General features: G+C 39.5%; 2 protein-coding genes across 2 annotated transcripts in view; both read right to left on the bottom strand.

Annotated features, from left to right (window-relative positions):
• Positions 1-5904, bottom strand: part of EDEM3 (ER degradation enhancing alpha-mannosidase like protein 3) — a 31965-nt gene extending 26061 nt beyond the window's left edge. The window contains exons 1-2 of the mRNA XM_005146512.4: positions 5597-5904; positions 3444-3489 (exon numbers count right to left, since the gene is read on the bottom strand). Coding sequence (XP_005146569.1) covers positions 3444-3489; positions 5597-5769 — 219 coding nt within the window. The 5' untranslated portion in view covers positions 5770-5904. The remainder of the gene's footprint in view (positions 1-3443; positions 3490-5596) is intronic.
• Positions 5905-6320: 416 nt separating this feature from the next.
• NIBAN1 (niban apoptosis regulator 1) overlaps positions 6321-17921 on the bottom strand; it is a 70787-nt gene continuing 59186 nt past the window's right edge. The window contains exons 9-14 of the mRNA XM_031046736.2: positions 17226-17413; positions 16809-16970; positions 14155-14265; positions 13507-13614; positions 11641-11752; positions 6321-10700 (exon numbers count right to left, since the gene is read on the bottom strand). Of these exons, the coding sequence (XP_030902596.2) occupies positions 8974-10700; positions 11641-11752; positions 13507-13614; positions 14155-14265; positions 16809-16970; positions 17226-17413 (2408 nt within the window). The 3' untranslated portion in view covers positions 6321-8973. The remainder of the gene's footprint in view (positions 10701-11640; positions 11753-13506; positions 13615-14154; positions 14266-16808; positions 16971-17225; positions 17414-17921) is intronic.

Raw genomic sequence — 17921 nt, 5'->3', positions numbered from 1 at the left:
AACAGGATAACAAACTAGAAATGGATCTGAAATACATCATTGTGTAATACCAGAGGTTTACTGAAAAATTTATCTTTATTAATATAAGTGGCCTCTGAAAATCTAAAAGATATCTAATTTCAACAAACATCCATGAAATTGCCACACCATTATAAGCCAAAGACAAGCGATTTGGGATGGAGATGGAGCTTCTCTCTTTTGATTACATCAGGAAACCAGCTACTGTAATGTGCCATGCTACTTTACTTTTAGTGGAGAACTAACACGTGGCAAGATAAAAAAGTTCAACTACTGAATGTCTTTACTTACAGTTTCAGTGCAAAGTCTTCCCAAATATATGCTAAAAACAAAATATATGCTAAAAAATAAATCTATATTCAAACATGAAACAGAGAGGAAAAGGAGGAACAATCTATAAACAGCTCTTACAGCAATTTCTTTTGAAAATTAAGCTTTGTTTCCCTGTTTAACACCCTCTCAAGAGTTTTAGCCTTTGCATGACTCTCTTCTCAAGTTTAACTACAAAAGCCAGAATCTAGATAATTTTAATATGGCTCAGATGTTTCTGAGTACCTGTGCAACATATTCAGAAAAACAGATTTAAGCAGTACAAACAAAAGCAATGTCAAAATTAAGACCTGTGGATTAAATTACGGAGAAAAAAGTGATAAAAATTCTGGAAAAAATGCCTTTTAGTCTTACAAAATCATAAGGAACCAGAAACATTTTGAAAAATAGAAGTTCACTTATTCTCTCTCTAGAACAGGAAAGCTACTGCGTCAAGTGATTTCCCAACTTTAAACTTTTCCCCTTTCAAGTAAACTCAAAGGAAGGCAGCAAGACATAGAACATGATATAAATGTTTCAATAAACACACATCTGGAAAATACTATAAAATAGAGCTCAACAAACTCTGGAATTTCTACACATTCTGACCAACAGATGATCCTATTGCCTAATGTTGGGACTGTAAAGTCAGGGTAGAACAGTACTTGATTAATGAAAAAAGATGCATTGCTAATAGTGCTATAAACCAAAAAATACCTTCTGGTCTCAAGTGACTGACATTTTCACATATTATTTCTGACAGTCAAGAAGAATTCTGATTCTTACAGATGTTGCTGAAGGAATGGAAAAAAATAAAAAACAACCCACCACCAAAAAAGTAGCAGCTTTTTACTCAAAGCTCCAGTTAACAACTGAAAATAAGACAAAGGAATTTCCCCCTTGCATGCAAACATGAATTTTCAGACTTCTAAATACACAAGTCTAAAACACATAATAACAGAAACAGAAAATCAAAATTCTTCAGGTGGCTGTTTCAGAAGCAGCTGCAAAAGTACTTCATTTTCCTCCTGTCAGAATCAAGACCGATACACTAATCTTATTTTCAGCTTTAAACAAACAAATAATATTTCTCTGTTTGTTTAGTGCCCCAGCATATGTGGCAAGCAAATATCCTTTTGGCTTCAAAGTTTCCAGCATAGCTGAGGTAATTTTTCTCTTTCATCCAGAATTTTCTTGCTTCAGGTGTAGCAAGACACCTACCAGTTTCAAGTTCAACACACAATGTTCAGTAGAAGCACAGGTCCTTTCTACCAAGATATTTTATCCAATTCTGCCAAATATGTAACAGTTTTTCCTTCAGAATGCCATGGGAAACACAAGTAAAGTCTTTCTCATTGAACCAGGTCCCAAGTAACTAGTTACAAATCAGCACAAAAAAGGTTGACATTTGTTAAACTGCTAAGGTGTCAAAAGCAAGAACTAATATCAAAAAGAATAACTACACTCTCTTCAAAAATACGCTTACATGGCTTTTTATCCATTCTAGAGTACTATAACTCTCCCATACTATATAAGCTTGTAACTCACAAGCTTTTTAAAGTATTAAACCATAATACAGAAACCAGGATTTGTAGCAAGATACTGTCAAGACACAGCAGTTTGTCCTGCAGGGACTGGTGGCACCTAAAAAGAAAGAGGTTTCTGCAACAGCCGCAAAAAAATGTACAAAACATTTGTTAATGGAAATTCAGTAAGAACCCATCTTTTATATTTATCTTATTCACATTCACAGTTTCTCCTCAGAAGTGTGTTACGTATAGTATATTTGAAAGTAATTTCAAATTGACTTGAGGAAAGCCAGTCCACTCTAACTCTTTAAACACATCTAAACCAAGCTAATGTATTTCAAGGTTGATCAGAGTGCAGAATGGCTCATGCATACAGAACACAAAGATACCTGCACAGAAAATCACAACTCAAAAGAAACCATAGTGAGCACAGTTCACTCATATGACAGTCACATACTCAGAAAAGGCTATTTTGTGTAGATATGAAGCCAGATTCCCTCTTGTTCTACAAACAGTATTTATTTGCAACAGAGCTACCAAACTGCATCTACCGTACCTTACCGCAAAAGGGATATTGTACATATTTTTTTAACCTACAAAGTAAGATCAGTTTCTGTTCTCCAGAATCTGACTAGAGACAGCTCTTCCTGAGCTTTCTTTTCCTAGTATTTTTAGGAGCCTGGAATTTCAAAACAAATATTTTACCAAAATTAAAACTGTTCATAGCCTGATGTGAAATACACTGTTTTGAGAAAGATCAGGAACAGATTAACCCTAGCTACCATTCTAAAAGCCTTCATAACCTCCTTGAAACTGTTCTTCCTGAAAGGAAGATTTATTAATTTATTTTAAAAGGTGCTCTTACTAATTTAGCTTTGTTTCTACCCCTACCTCCATGCTATTTCTCTAGAACATCTGGGCTGTATCAAAAGGAGTGTGACTAGCCAGTCAAAGGAGGTGACTCTGCTCCTCTATTCTGCTCTCATGAGACCCCACTTGCAGTATTGTGTGCAGTTCTGGTGTCCTCAACATAAAAAGGACATGGAACTGTTGGAACAAGTCCAGAGGAGGGCCAAGAAGATAACCGGGGGCTGGAGCACCTACCGTATGAAGACAGGCTGAGAAAGTTGGGGCTGTTCAGCCTGGAGAAGAAAAGGCTGCATGGAGACCTCAGAGCAGCCTTCCAGTATCTGAACGGGGGGTTATAAGGGTGCTGATGAGGGATTTTTCATCAGGGACTGTAGCAATAGGATAAGGGGTAATGGGTTTAAACTTAAACAGGGAAAGTTTAGATTGGATATAAGGAAGAAGTTCTTTACTGTGAGGGTGGTGAGGTACTGGAATGGGTTTCCCAGGGAAGTTAATGCTCCATCCCTGGCAGTGTTCAAGACCAGGTTGGACAGAGCCTTGGGTGACATGGTCTAGCATGAGGTGTCCCTGCCCATGGCAGAGGAGTTGGAACTAGATGAACTTAAGGTCCTCTCCAACCCTAACCATTTTATGATTCTATGACCCTGTAGGTTGCTTTCTCTCCCAGGTCAACAATAATAACTCTGAAAAAATTAAACCAACAAGTATTTTACTTACCATATAATTGCTATATGCATGATCAAACATTTCAAGCACTTGGTTTCTAAAAAAAGACACAAGGAAAAGCATTAGTGATCTGCCTCATAATGGCCTTTAACTCACCATCTTAGAACAGCAAGATATATTACAGTTTAATATCTGAGTAACAGGTACTCTACTAATGTACTCTACTCAAGTAATTGAGACATAGAGTAATTTTTCCTAATTTGGCTACTTTTGCTCACTGTAGAAAGAAAAGACTATTTCTTCACCTAACATGAAAGTAAGTACTTGGGGATCTCTTTCATTATTCTGTGCTTCCCCTTAAAATATCTGTAGATGTCACCCACACATTAAAGCTAGATATGGGACACATTTCATCCTCAGCAAAAACCAACAAACAGAATTATGTTCTGCTTATAATCACCAATACTAAAACTTACTGACACAGCATAAATTCCTGTCTGTGATTCAGAAAAGGACCATAAGTTATGAGGTACACCTCTTCCTTGCATTAGAAGTCTTGGCAGGCAAATACCAAAGAAAAACCTTGAAGATACATTTATTTTACATGTTTGAAAAGCTGTCAATGTGAGAAACACTACTATATAAAAAAGCACTGGGTTGTTTTTTTTTTGAGACAGCACTCCTTCCAATTGCTCCTGTTTTACTGAGAAGCCCTGCAAGGCAAAAAAGTATGCTAATTTCTAAGCTGCCAATAGCATAATTCACAATCTCTGCTGACAAGATTGAACATAAAAGAGACAAGAACACTACAATTATATTCTAAATACCTGATTTAGTTCAGTGACTTGGAAATTTAAGTAGTTTTAACTCATCAAATGCTTTATTAAGTCATCAAAAGAGCGAAGTATAAAGCTTTTTTCAGGTACTTCACAGCCTATATCCAGTCTACAGTTCTGGTGTGCATTTCAGCAGACAAAACCCCAGCATCTGGCACACAGGTGCCACATCCAGATGAACTAAGCATACAATGCTCTTCAGTGATGCAGCACACAGAAGGCTTCTTAAAACTTCTATTTCTGTACACACAATTTACACCTATAGGGCATTTTCTGTAATAATTTCTGTGACTGTCATTAAATAAATACACAGATAACCTGCCGTTATTTAGAAACGACTGTGGCAAGACATTACTTGCATATGCCTGGGCATGAGATGATGCAGTGACTGCAAATTATGAACACAAAAATTTTAGAACCAACTGGTGAACGAAACTCAAACATACAAAACATTGTACACACAAAGTACCCTGAGAATCCAAGACGGAAAACCTCAGTAACTGTAAACATTATCAAAGTTAAATATCAGCTTATATCTAGTGATTAAAAACCATGAAAGTATCCAGAGTGCTTCTCCAGCAGACTTTTTGCACCATTATTCCATGCAACTGATCAGTAGATGGGAGGAGGAGGATGATGAAACTGCCCCACTAATATTGTAAAATCGTGATATGCTTGACTACATATTTGTCTAAAAAGCCCTACTCGATGCAGTGCAATGCATTGCCACTTATACTGTAGTCTTCATCTTTCAACTAAAAACTATACTAGAAGAGAATCTGTACAAGCACACGGGACCAAAGTAGTCTATCTTATAGTCAATCTTACATAGCAACTAGGCAAGAACACATGTAAACATTTACCTTTTTTATGACTCCCAAACATTCACTTGCATAGCCATATTTAGACCAACTGACAACGGATTTAGATTTACCTTTGATCACTTTTACCCATCATTACACGCAACCACGGCAGCTCTCAAGCCTGTGGCAGAAGGGTCTGACCCCACACACAGCAGAGGCAATAAGGGGCTGCCTGCCCCAAATAGCCGTGATGACCTGACCCTAAAGACTAGCCCGGCTCTGACATACACACCTCAGACACTGACGGGAGACAGAAACCCCCTGTCTGATAGAGTCCTCAGTGCGGGTAAAGAAGGACCAGAGAAGCATTACCTGGCGAAGGATACAGCCGCACCCATCGAGCGCACCCCCCGGAGACAGAGTAGATCCCCCTACCGCAACACGGCGACAGCTCCTGGCCCCGCCGGCCTTTGCCCCAGCCTATCTGGCAGCCCCGAGAACGATGCGGCGCCGCCGCCGTTCCTCAACCCCTGCTCCCAGCCCAGCCCGCCGCGGCGGCGCTCACCCCAACCGGCGCTTCTCCTCCTTGCTCATGGCCCCGGCGCCCGGGGCGGCCGCCAGAACGGAGGAGGCAGAAAGCAGGCCAAGGGCCAGGAGCTTCCACGGTCTCCTCCAGCGGGGCCCTCGGTCGTCGTCTCCTCCGCCGCCGCCGCCCTGGCAGCCCGCAGCTCCGCTCATGGCCGCGGCCGCCTGCCCGGTGCCGCTAGGCCCAGCTCCGGCCCATCTCGCCCGCTGCCCGCCCCTCGCGGCACGACAGCCACAGCTCCCAGCGCCGACGCGCAGGCGGAAGGGACCGGCCCTCCACTTTCCTGTGGCGTAGCCAAGGAAACCGCCTCACTCTGCCACTTCCTGGTCCCCCGGCACGCACCACCCCGCCCCGCCAATAGGAACGGGAACAGGAACACCGCAGAGCGGGAGGGCGCGCGAGCCACGTGACGGTAGCGACACGCCGGGCGAGAGGGCGACGTGGACAAATGGAGGGGCTGGAAAGGCGGGGGCAATGCTGGACTGCAATTCCCAGTATGCACCGGGGCGGCCTCAGGGGGGACTGCGCGCAGAGCGGGCAGACAAGAGGAGCGCCCGGGCCAGTCCGGCGCCGAGGGCTCAGCCGGGCCACGGGGAGCCGGGCCACGGGGAGCCCGGCCGGGGAGTGCGGTGTAACCGGCCTCCTTCCCTCGGCCCCCGGCAACCGCCCTCTAGAGAAATTATCACACACACAAAAACCAACCTCCCAGCGATGGAAGGGAAGAGCTTCGTTTATTTTCATGATAAGCGTTTTTACACGGTTCTAAGCAAGATACAACGTGTTTCATATCCTGTCATTTAAAACTGGCAATCCCATGAAATAAAACAGCAGTAACACTCCCCCCGGCCATTCCCTTCAAGGCACCCCAGTGTTCCTAACTCTCAACCTTCCAGGCAGTGAAAGGTGATTTTATGTTCCAAGTTTACAAGTGCAGTAGTTCATTATGAGTAAGTGTAGGAAATTCCAAGAACGTGACAAAAATTACTGAATGGGTGGATTATTGTACTTTCGATCAGTGGTCCAACATAACCTTGTGGATTGCTAACCCCTAAATCACTGTCATCTCCACCCGTATTTAAAGACAGGAAAAATGCTATTCTGTCCATTTGCAAGCATCCAAATGTACAGAAATGTCCACAAAGTCAAAGGTTCAGCCCCCCAGCCATGAGGAACTTCAATTTAAATTGCAAAACAAGGTAATGTACAGACTGAATCTTCCCTCTTCCTTCCCACCCTACTTAAGAAAAACAAATAATGCTGAGCACCTGTATTCAGCAACTTAATTCTTCCATATTACAGGAAAATATTACCCAGATCTAAATCTGCCATAGAAACAACTGAAAAATTACTATGATGGGAATGCTTTTACTAAATATTTTCTGTATAGATGTATCTTAATTTGTATTAGCTCTAAACAGCTCTTGGAGACTGCAGCCTTTTTTTGCAGTCAATGTCTTGCTAGTCCTCCTTCATACAACATCATATGAAAAACAGTCATGTCGCCTGATTTATCATGGCTGAGAGAGACTGCTGCTGCTTAACTGTAAAACACGGTATAAATTTGAAGTCTCTTAGCATTCAGTACAAATTAGAAATAGCTAATGATTTGTAAAAACAAAGTGCCTTACAGCGAGATAATTAATGATTTGTTAAAAAAGGGCTGACAGTGGTTTGCGTGTTTACAAATTAGTATTTTTGCATTAAATACAAGGAGGAAATGAGTCAAAGTACTTTTGCAAGGAAAAATTCTGTGACCTTAATGTTTCTATACCTCAGTATGACTTCTAGAACAAACAGCAGTTGCATTTATTTTACAATAGTGACATTGCAGTTGATCCAGTTACTCAATAATGTTCCTTGCTTGTGCAGTAATATTTGCCTGTTCCTCTAGTGTCAATTCAATGTTAGTATTATAGCATGTTTTGATAGCATTAAATAATAGACTTTGCACAGTTTGTTGAAGCTAAATGCCAACAAGTATTATGCTCTCAGGAATTTATTATTTTTTCCCATGTCTTTATGGGTGTAAATCCTGCACTCCATACTGCATTTATCATTAATCATTAATCTTTGGTGTCCTGTACTGTATTATATTTATTCAGAAACAGTCTGAAACACCAGGCAAAAATTTTAAGGTGCTTTAAACTGATCTCTGAAGTGAGGCCTTGAAATCTAAAGCCTATTTTACTAAAATACTGGTTTTCATTTCCAAGCTTTTATGTGCTGTAAATATACAGATAATGCATATAAGCAACTCTGTGCATAGGTCTGATATGGATGATAATATGCCACCTATGAAAGCAATAGGTCTCTTTTCAATAACTGCTTTTGAAATGTGATTCTGCCCTCCGAAGTCTAAGCACATGTGAGTAACCTTTGGCTGCTCTTTGCTTAACATCTGTGTTAGAAATTCTATGCAATTATTATGATATTTTACAATTATTGACATTTATTATATAATTTTTGCACCTCAAAAGACCTACAGAACTGGGTAACTCAGTAAGAATGGGATTGGCAGAATTATTAATATTCTGTATTAGACAGCCATAAATGAATATATTTTATGGTGGTAAGTAAACCAGAAAGATGCTGCCTAATAGTTATAGTTGTAAACATTCTCATTTTCCCTTCCATAAAATTAAACAAAATAAAGTAGCCATAAAGTGCTCTGGAAGGCTAAATAACCCAGAAGTACACAGCGGGACTGAGAAACCTGCTCCCATATTTTCCCCATTTTAAATACAGCAATTAAAAAAAAAAGAACACTTGCTTAATTATTTTAAAGTTTTGGTGGATATTAAAGTAATCAGTTTGCAGAGTTTGTGTAGACTGTGGATTTTGATCAACTTTCTAAATTAATTATTTGGTTCTGTTTAACTACTAAAGGTTTTATTTATTTCCCATATACTGTATGTAAATACTAAAAGCATCCTTGAATAGCAATGTATGTACCAACCACCCAAGAATCATAGCAGTACTTGTCAAATCCATGTACTTAAAAACCATGAGCCACTCCCCTGCTAAAAAACTAAGAACAGTTAAGTTGTTAAAATAACTTTATCATTGGGGGTCAGTTGCTTTTGAACCATTCAGTGGTCATATTTTCAGACTTTTTCTATAACCATAAAAGGTAGCAAACTTTGAATGAAAGATTCCAACAGCAACCTCATTTTAAACAGTGAGGTCTTTAACTGAAAAGAAACCTATCACACAGGAAGGGTTCTATGCTAAAACTGCAAGAGCTGGTAAAACCACAACAAAAGCCCATTTCGTCTAGCTCTGACCCAAAGTAGTCACAATTAAACAGGGATTACTGGAGTAAATAAGTCCTGCAGGGATAGGTTGAAAAACACTTCTTACTCCTCATAGTTTTGCTGTGCATAACTATCTTCTCTGGGCTCTTCTGTGAAAATATCTTTTACTTCTGTGCTTTTTCGTTCCATGTGTGAAGATGATTCATGTCCTGGCTTCCATTCACCTTCACCAGCCTCTGTATCTTCTATGACCTCTATGGCACTAACCTCACCCTGCTCTAGCACCAAAGAAACTGGGGTATCTAGTAGTCCTGTTCTTGCGTTTTCTGTATCCAAAATGGGCACTTGTGTTATGTCTGCATTTACAGCAGGATTATGAAAAAAGCTTTCAGTCTCCACCGCAGTGGCATGGCTATTCCCTACTCCTCCCTCCTCCCCATCTAATCTTTTGTCTTTAGACACATTTTCAGTGTGTTCCTCTGGCTGCAATCTATCACTTTTGCAGCTTCCCAGACCTGTGTACCAAACACTTTGTCTGATCTCTACCTGTGCTTTTGTCCCCTGAGGCATATCTGAGCTTTCCACCAGCCATTCTGCTTGTGCCATATTGCAGGCCCCCTTGGACACATCCTTTAAATTCGTACCATCTGTCCCCAAACTAGATGAAGATGGTCGGTCCTCCTTGAACTCTGCACATTCTGCTGCATCTTTATTCATCATCATCTGGCTCACTTGAATTTCTGCTGCAGCCATTTTGCTCAACTCATTATTCCCTTTATTGTGCTCCTGCAACTTTAAAATCTCACCTTCACAAATCTCCTTTATGTTCTCAGTTGGAGTATCTGCTGGTATCTCAACTGTAACCATAAGCAAACTCCTTATCTCGTTCACATCATCAAGGGATGTAATACTCTTTTCTTCTGACTTGCCTTCTTTTTCAGGATTATCCCAAGGCCCTCCTTTCCCTGCATTTTTATCCTGGGAAATAACCCTTGTCTCAGTGCTAGCTTCTTGGCCATTGCTTTCTTTTTTACTATCCTCCTCAAATCCCATTCCTACTGCATTTTCACTCTGAGTTAGTTTTTCTGTAATTTCTCTTTCTACCTTGATTTGCTCTTCAGCATCCCCTAAAATATTTGCTTCTGCTACATTATCATGTGGGGAAGTCATCTTTATCTCAGAAACTTTTTCACGTGCTTTGCTTTCTTTTTCTGTGGCACCAACAAACACAACATCCATTGCCATTTGACTCTCAGAAGTTACCTTTTCTTCTACTGCTCCTTCATGTACCTTAAGTTCTTTTTTAGGGCTGGCTCCAAGACCTTTTACTTGAGTTTCAGTTCCAGAAGCTACTTTTTCCTCCACAGCTTCTGGTTGTGTCTTAAGCTCTTTCTCAGTGTTTACTACACACTCTGCTTTCAGTGTATCTTCATTCTCCAAAGTGCTTTTTTTCTCTACAACTTCTTGTTTTGTAAGGGTAGCTGAAAGGGACTCCTGGGTTTGGCCAATGTCTATATGGAACACTACTTCACTTTTGCTTGCCTGATCACTAGCTGTTTTAACAGGAGCGACTGCCTCTTTGTCTGATGACTTTCTACCATCATGATCCTTCTCCCAAGAAATCCTTCCTGTCACAATGAGCGTTTCATCACTTTGAGTTTCAGTGTCTGACATCTCAGCTTGGGTAGTGGAAGGCTTCTTCGCGGGAGTGGTTTGTGCTGATCCTGAAGGGGTCTTCAGGTCTGTTAAGCTGGACACGCTTTCGCAGGGCAAATTCAAGTTATCTTCAAAGAGGTTGTGCTTCTTCATAATGGCAGCTTCTTTTATCACTAGATAAAACAGAAAGACCAAACTGTTTTGAAAAGACTGACAGAGGTACATTGAAGAAGGTACGGTGTTTTCCCAAGTTTCTAATTTTGTACATTTTGATACTGCAGAAAAGAGTTTTCATTTTCAACTTGCTTTTAGTTTACATTTCTTTTGGGGTGGGGGAGGGCAGGGATTTTATCTGTTTTGAATAATAGAACTTCAATATTGACCTAAGCATTGCTGTAATAGAAAACTACCAGAGGAACTCGCAGTGCACAAAGATAATGTTTCAATGCATACGTATATTACAAGAATGTATGAATAGAAGTATGTTCTTTACTTTTATTATTACACTCATATTTTTAAACAGGAGTGCCAAAGAGGATCTGTTAAAATTTACTGTGCAATACACATGCTTGTCTTTTATCTAGGGTATAGAAAGACAGGCAGATCCAGAGAGATACAAGTATTTTATGTATCTATACATGCCATCAAAAATAATTTAGTTTTCTGACACAAAAGCAGAGAGATCTGCAGGGAACACTGCACTGGCATCACTGATGTGCTGGAAACTGCATCCTGGAGTACATTTCGTTTGAGGAAATTAATTTTTGCTGCTATTAGATATCACCAAGTCGTTGCAAGTAAGATCATAATTTCACTCCTTGGCCCAGGAAATTAAGATGAAATGAAGTTGGTATAATTATATTTTGTTAGAAATAGGCTTGTGCCAAGCTATCACTTTGAATTTCCCAGGTTTAGTGAAGTTGCCACATAATTCAGATTTTAGGGCTTGCCACACATTTTTAGCAAGCTAAATAAAAACACTGTAGCATCATAACCAAGGATCTTCAGGAAAGTGGGACCTGGGACTGAAACAGCCAGGTTAGGACTCTGCGAAGTTCTGAGGCAAGAGCTCACATGGAGATGTTGTTACTGTCACCTCAATAAAGTTCTCACCTTTCAGGGTTTCTTCAAGCAGTGTCTGATATAAAATCTCTTCATACACATTTTCTACTTGAATCATGCTAGTGTAATCAGCAAAAATGAACTGCTCGTATTTCTGCAGCTCCTATGCAGACAGAGAAGAAAGGAACAGATATATAAAAATATGAGATTCTGAAAGTCCTGCTTCAACACAGCACCTTGGAGATGCCTTTTAGCAGGTCTTGCAATGCTCCTTGATGACTCTTGAGATGATCTATTCAAACTATGACTAAATGAACTATGTATGTTCACAATTTATTATGCATTTATCAAGCAGTATTCTTGCACAATACTTACATTTAAAAGCAGTATAGATCGACACCATCAGCACTATAATAAACAATTCTGAAATAAATAGCTAGTGAGGAAATGCCTCACTGTTTGCCCAAGGAGGCAAACCCACTGTGAGCATGTGAGATACACAGTTTGGCTTTGTTTTTCTAATAGGTGTGTAACATTTTAGCTAACTGATTTATACGCAATAGCCTTTCTAGACAATAACTGAGTCATTATCACTAAACAGCTGTTGGTTGTCTATACGTGACCTCTGCCTGCTTCTAGAAAAAGTGCTTACATGAAAACATCTGGAGGTTTTCAAGTAAGAGGACAAGACCTGACTGGGCATGTCAACTGTTCCACATATTTACTTCTAGAGCTGGCTGCTCATTTCTGCAGAGGCATAAACACAATTGTCAGAAAAGAAACAGAAAGGGCTTGTGGGAAGTTTGCATTGCCACTGCTTCTTTCATCCTGTATGACAGAGACATGATGTGAAACTCCACCCTCTCTACATATATTCAAGGTGATGTAATGCTTGCCCTTGTGTGAAGGCACTGCTGAAACTCTACAAGAGACTATTATTTTTGGGATAGCAAAGAAAGTAGAGTGACATAGAGGAAAGAGTGATTTTAAACACATTTTTGAAAGTTGTAAGTTTTAATAATCCCTACTTACAGTCTCACAAGCATAACTTGGGAAAAAACTTGGTTTTAAAACTCAAACAGCAAGAGCAGCACAGCCTGTGGGAACTGATGAACATCAAGGGAAACAAAAGGGCAGAGAGGCTGGGGTGGCTTAGGGCAGTCATTTTTCAGCAGGTACAGTGGAAATGCAAGAGGATATGCATGGGCTTCAAGAAAGGCACAGACTGTTTGAGTCAAGGTGAACAGCATTCCAGCATGCTTCTGATGCAGCCATACTGTTAACATCTCCACGAAACTCTGGTAGCCACATTTGCTGAGTACTAACCTACCCATATGATTAAGGAGAACAGAGATAATCTCTGTATGTTTGTTTCCCGATTGTTGACACAATTACTTCAATTTAAAATCACTGACAACAAGTGCAAGGCCTGTCTGCTCCTGCTGCCCAAGCAGGCTTTGAAGGAGGTTGAGAGCAGAGGCTCTGTATGGTCACAGGTGTGCCTCTGAGAGCTCTGCTGAAGAGGGAAGTGCCCTCTCCCACAGACTGCATTTTTGCCTGCAGCAGGGCTGCTGAACACAAGGACAAGTTCATAAACCACAATCATAACTGTCAAGAGGAGTCCAGTTTGAGGGGACTGAAAACCTCTAGGGAAGAAATGAAATAGGGATAGGCAAAAGTCTGCAACTATCTCTGAGAAAGCAAGCTGTACATAGAGCTTCCCTGTTTCCTGAAATCTTCCTTACATTCAGTATGTACCCAGTCCACGAACTGGCAAATCTAAGTGCCTGTACCAGCTGGCAGCCAATATGCACAACTGGCCAAAAGAAAACAACCTTATAGAATTGAGGATTTACTGACAAGGTGTTAATCCTTCTCTGCCTTTTATAATTGTTTTTTATATTCACAGAAACCTACTGGTTTGCACATTGAAGCCAGTGTCTTCTGCATTGTGGGCAAAGTAATCTGTACCAGTGCTTCTTGAAATATCTTCTTCCGGATAGTGCTGCTGTCATAATCGTATTGCTGTCAAAACAAATAAAAAGAGAAACAAGCCCAAACATATCTGCAGTTATTAATCACTCATATGAGGAACTGGTTCTTGTTATCCTGTAACGGGTAATGGGTGAATTCCAAAGGACAACATATCATGGGTGCACTTAGGGGTTTGAATTCCTATGCAGGTTATTCCAGCTTTTAAAAAGTACTCTAAAATCTAGTTTTCTTGGATTTCTTTCCCTTCTAGAAACAGCCTTCCAATTCTTCTCTCCAGGTATTTCATCACTGTCTCTTCTGAAAGTAGCAAATTCTAGGGGCAGGCTAATTATAAAGCTACAAAAAATTATTTACCCAGATTCACAGCATCATATCCATCTGATTTAATTGCAATGAAAGGCATCGCATATGTAAATACTTTCACAAGTGTATGTCCAGAACTAGGTTTTACCCCCAAATGCTAAATGCCACCAAATAAGTATTTCCAGCTGGATGGTAAGAGATATTATCTTTCAAATACTGAGATAAATTAATATAAAATACATTCTCAGTTTCTGAAAAGGCATTTACCTTCAGTACTCTCAGCTTGACTTTCTCAATGGTGGTGGCAACTTTTGCTGAGTCTGCCTGGCGACTTGGAGAGAACAGCTGCTCAAAAGTATAAACTGCATTTTCCATCAGCTAAAAACAATAATAAGTAAAAAAACCCAACAACTGTTAAAGACCAGTAACATAAAATTGTACTTTTAAGAAGGCGAAACAGAGAAAGAATAGCAGGCCTAAAATAAAAATTTCTATTACTTTAAATTATTGTGGAAGGGGAAGAAAAAACATACACAGAAATCTTGCAATAAAGAAAATTTAGCCTTGGTATCATTATTAAGCTATCATAGCTTTCCTGTAGATTTAATCTCATGTCACCCTCTAAACTGACAGTCACAAAGACAAAAACTAGAATCAACCATCTATATATATAAAGGCAATTGACAAAACTCATTATCCCTAATGAGATGACTGCCACTGACTCCTATCAGATTCTAATGGTCTTAATCATAAATACTGAAGATTTTTTTTAAAGGTAACTAATCAGTACTTTTCCTTGTGAAACCAATCATTATCATTAAAAATTGCAAAGTGAAGTAATTTCTCACGGAATTATGTTAGGTAGGTCGGCATTTCTCTTATTTTCAGGTTGCTCAGAGATTCGTTAAAAACATTAATCCACTATTCTGTAAAGTTATTTCAGAAAAACAGTTCTGCAAGTGTTAACTATTTCTATTTAATAAGGTTTTGCCTTTTTTTAGCAAAGTGTTTTCATTTAAATTTTAATATATTCTGATTAAAGAAGTACAGGAATAACCACAGGGAGGCTGTCCATACAGCCGGCTATTCCTTTGCATCACATGAGGCCATCCCAGTCAATATACATAGCCATATATAATATAGGACTTCTTGTAGTCTGTAAATTAATATGTACATACTTAGGGATAAGACATGCTTTTAATTCCTCCTTGGCTAGTAAATCTTTGTGAATGAAAACACACAGTGACAAACGTTGAAGACCAGTTTTTATAACTGACTTTTACAGATAATGTAGGATTGGACTATACAGGCTGCATAATGCAGAAGGTGGAGATGTATTCAATTTGTGTGTGCACTGCAAAACCTTGGATGCAAGAAAAAGACAGGATCAGGTTAAGTCTGAGGCTAATTAAAAGATTAACTACTCATTTCTTATCTCAATTTTTATTTGAAGCAAATGATAAATTGGTGTAATTCTGGTGAAGTCACTAAAGCTGCATTATTTATGCCAGTTGAGCACTGTGCTCCGAAATTTCTGAAACCTGGCCACTAGAGGATGCCAAGCTCCCAAGACAAGGAATCCTGCTCCCGCCTCCACCCGAGCCAAAAGCTTCTTTGACTACACGAGCATAGACGTGTCTGACCTTACTCGTTAATAAAATAAATGTCCGTGACTACAAAGTGAAACTACTTGCTATTTTTCTGAGAAAAATACTAGCCTTCTAAAAAGAGAAGCATTAACAGTATTTTTAGATACAAGTTTTTTAAGGAGAGGAGCATTAACAACATTTGTAGAACAACTTGTTCTTTAATTTAATTTATTTATTGTGAATTTTTATTCATGTTCTGCTCAAAAAAAAGCACCACATGGACTGTATGGGATCTATTTTTTGTCTGCTTCTATATCCTGACTCATAACCTTCATTTACTGAAAGACATTCTATTTGGCTGCATTTTGGACTGGTCCCCTTGAAAGGTTCAGACATGAAATCAGAACTTTATTTCTAAATAATTCTTTGGCTGCTGATCATGGCTGTACTTAAAAGATCTGCTTTTAGGAAAACCCTATCCTAGCACTGTGCTAGAGACTTCCTTTCCATATTCACAACTCCCATTATATAGAACTGGACCAGCTCCTTTTCATAAGATTACCAACTAGACTATTTAGTTTCTCAACTGCATATTAAAATCACAAGATTCAACTTAGAGGTAGAAGGCCAAATCTGTCTTGTGATCTGGCCATCGAAGTAAGCCTACTAGCCAGCTCTTACTAGATTTCTGGCCAGGCATCCAGAAGAAACAAATGCAAAGCAAAATTATAGCCTGTACTACAGGCTACACTAGATGGTGAATACACACTAGATGGTGAAAAGAGGAGTTAATTTTCTATCTGAAATTATGTAGACATTTCAACCATTCCAATGAGAAGTGAAGTTTGTTTAAAGCACCAAAAGGTAGCTATATCCTGAGATGTCACCTGTGTCCAAGTAATTGCCAGTTTCTATTATTAATTGCCTGACTTTATATTAATGAGAAAATAGACTACCAGAAAGAGATGTTCCATTTTGTTAAAATACATTTAAGACCCTTCCTGAATCCTTGAGAATGGAAATCAGGTAGATTTTAGCACTCCATTGGATACGAGCACAACTCTTTTGGGGACTGAGAATTCAGACCATAAAAGATCAGGGAAGAGATGATCCATCCAAAACTTTTGTGCCTTGCTGAAAGACACATGCATCCTCACAAATGTAAATGTCAGACATCTTCTAGCTGTGATTTTCTTAGGTTTTGTTATAAGTACTTTGATCAACAGGCATTCTGGAACTCTTGCACAGCTTTTTATCAAGGTTACTTTGAAGCACGTTAGAAGAGCAAACCTAACCTGTTCTCCCAGGAGGAAAAACTGGATGTTACAGTACCTCTTGCATAAAGTTCTGTGTCCTCTGAATCACAAAATCAATGTGATAGACCTTGAAGCGACTCTTGAGGTCTTGAAGGAGCTCCTGGAGGAGATTCACTTTCAGATAGCAGGGCTCCATTTTCACAGAGTTGAACGGCAGGTTCGTAAGCTGATCCATGTTCTGCATTCCAGTGGAGGAAGAACAGGTTTCAAGAGAAAGACACCAGAGGTGAATTTTTAATAGAGAATTTAACAGTGGCCCTAAACCAAATTCTGATATCTGCACTCCAGTTGCACAAACACAAGACTTCCTAAACAAAAAACCCAAGAGCTAACATACTACCACCTGGGACAGCAAACACTGCTGTCAATCAAATTCTAGCTAGAAGGCCCTTGTGCTAATATAAAAGGCTCCAGCTATATTGTTTTGTCTTACCTCCTTTAGCTTTGTGATATCATTTGTCTTCTGGAAGTCCTGGATGATTTCATTAACTTCTTTATCAAAAAGTGAGCGGACTTCAGTGAATCCGGAACTCACCGGACCCATGAGCTCCTCTAATATGGAAGTGAGAAATGGCTGGATATTTTCTGTGCAGCACTTCTGGGCAGGCTCAGAAACAGTGGCTAGAGTGTTGGACAATACGATTGCATTTAGGCTACTAAGAGATATAGTGAAAAAGTAATCTGAACTGATTTACTTTACAATGAATTAAATGACTCCTTGCTTCTCCCCAGAGTCACACCTCCACAAAGATGAAGATGATGAAAGGAGAGTTTATAATTTTATGAGTGACAATAAAACACCTTTCCCATGTCCCGCCTAATCAAATGCTAGCAGCTTAGGGGCACTGTGAGAGCACAGGAAAGGGAAGCTCTAAGCATTGATACATACTGGGAGATTCAGACAGAGCATGGCCACGGAGACTCTATGAGGAAGCATCCAAACTTGGTATTCTATAGTTCACCAAAAGCATCCTAATCTGGTATGTGAGGATATCAACAGAACATCCTGAGTTTTATCAAAACAGCTTCTAAATTATCAGTTATTTATTTGCTAGCTTAAGCAACATCAGCTAATGTTTTGCCTGCTTTTTACACTCATTTTTATATTCATAGCAAAATTATAATTACT

The sequence above is a fragment of the Melopsittacus undulatus genome, chromosome 6, assembly GCF_012275295.1.
Source record: "Melopsittacus undulatus isolate bMelUnd1 chromosome 6, bMelUnd1.mat.Z, whole genome shotgun sequence".
NCBI classification, from domain to species: domain Eukaryota; kingdom Metazoa; phylum Chordata; class Aves; order Psittaciformes; family Psittaculidae; genus Melopsittacus; species Melopsittacus undulatus.
This window is presented reverse-complemented; position numbering and strand designations above follow the sequence as displayed.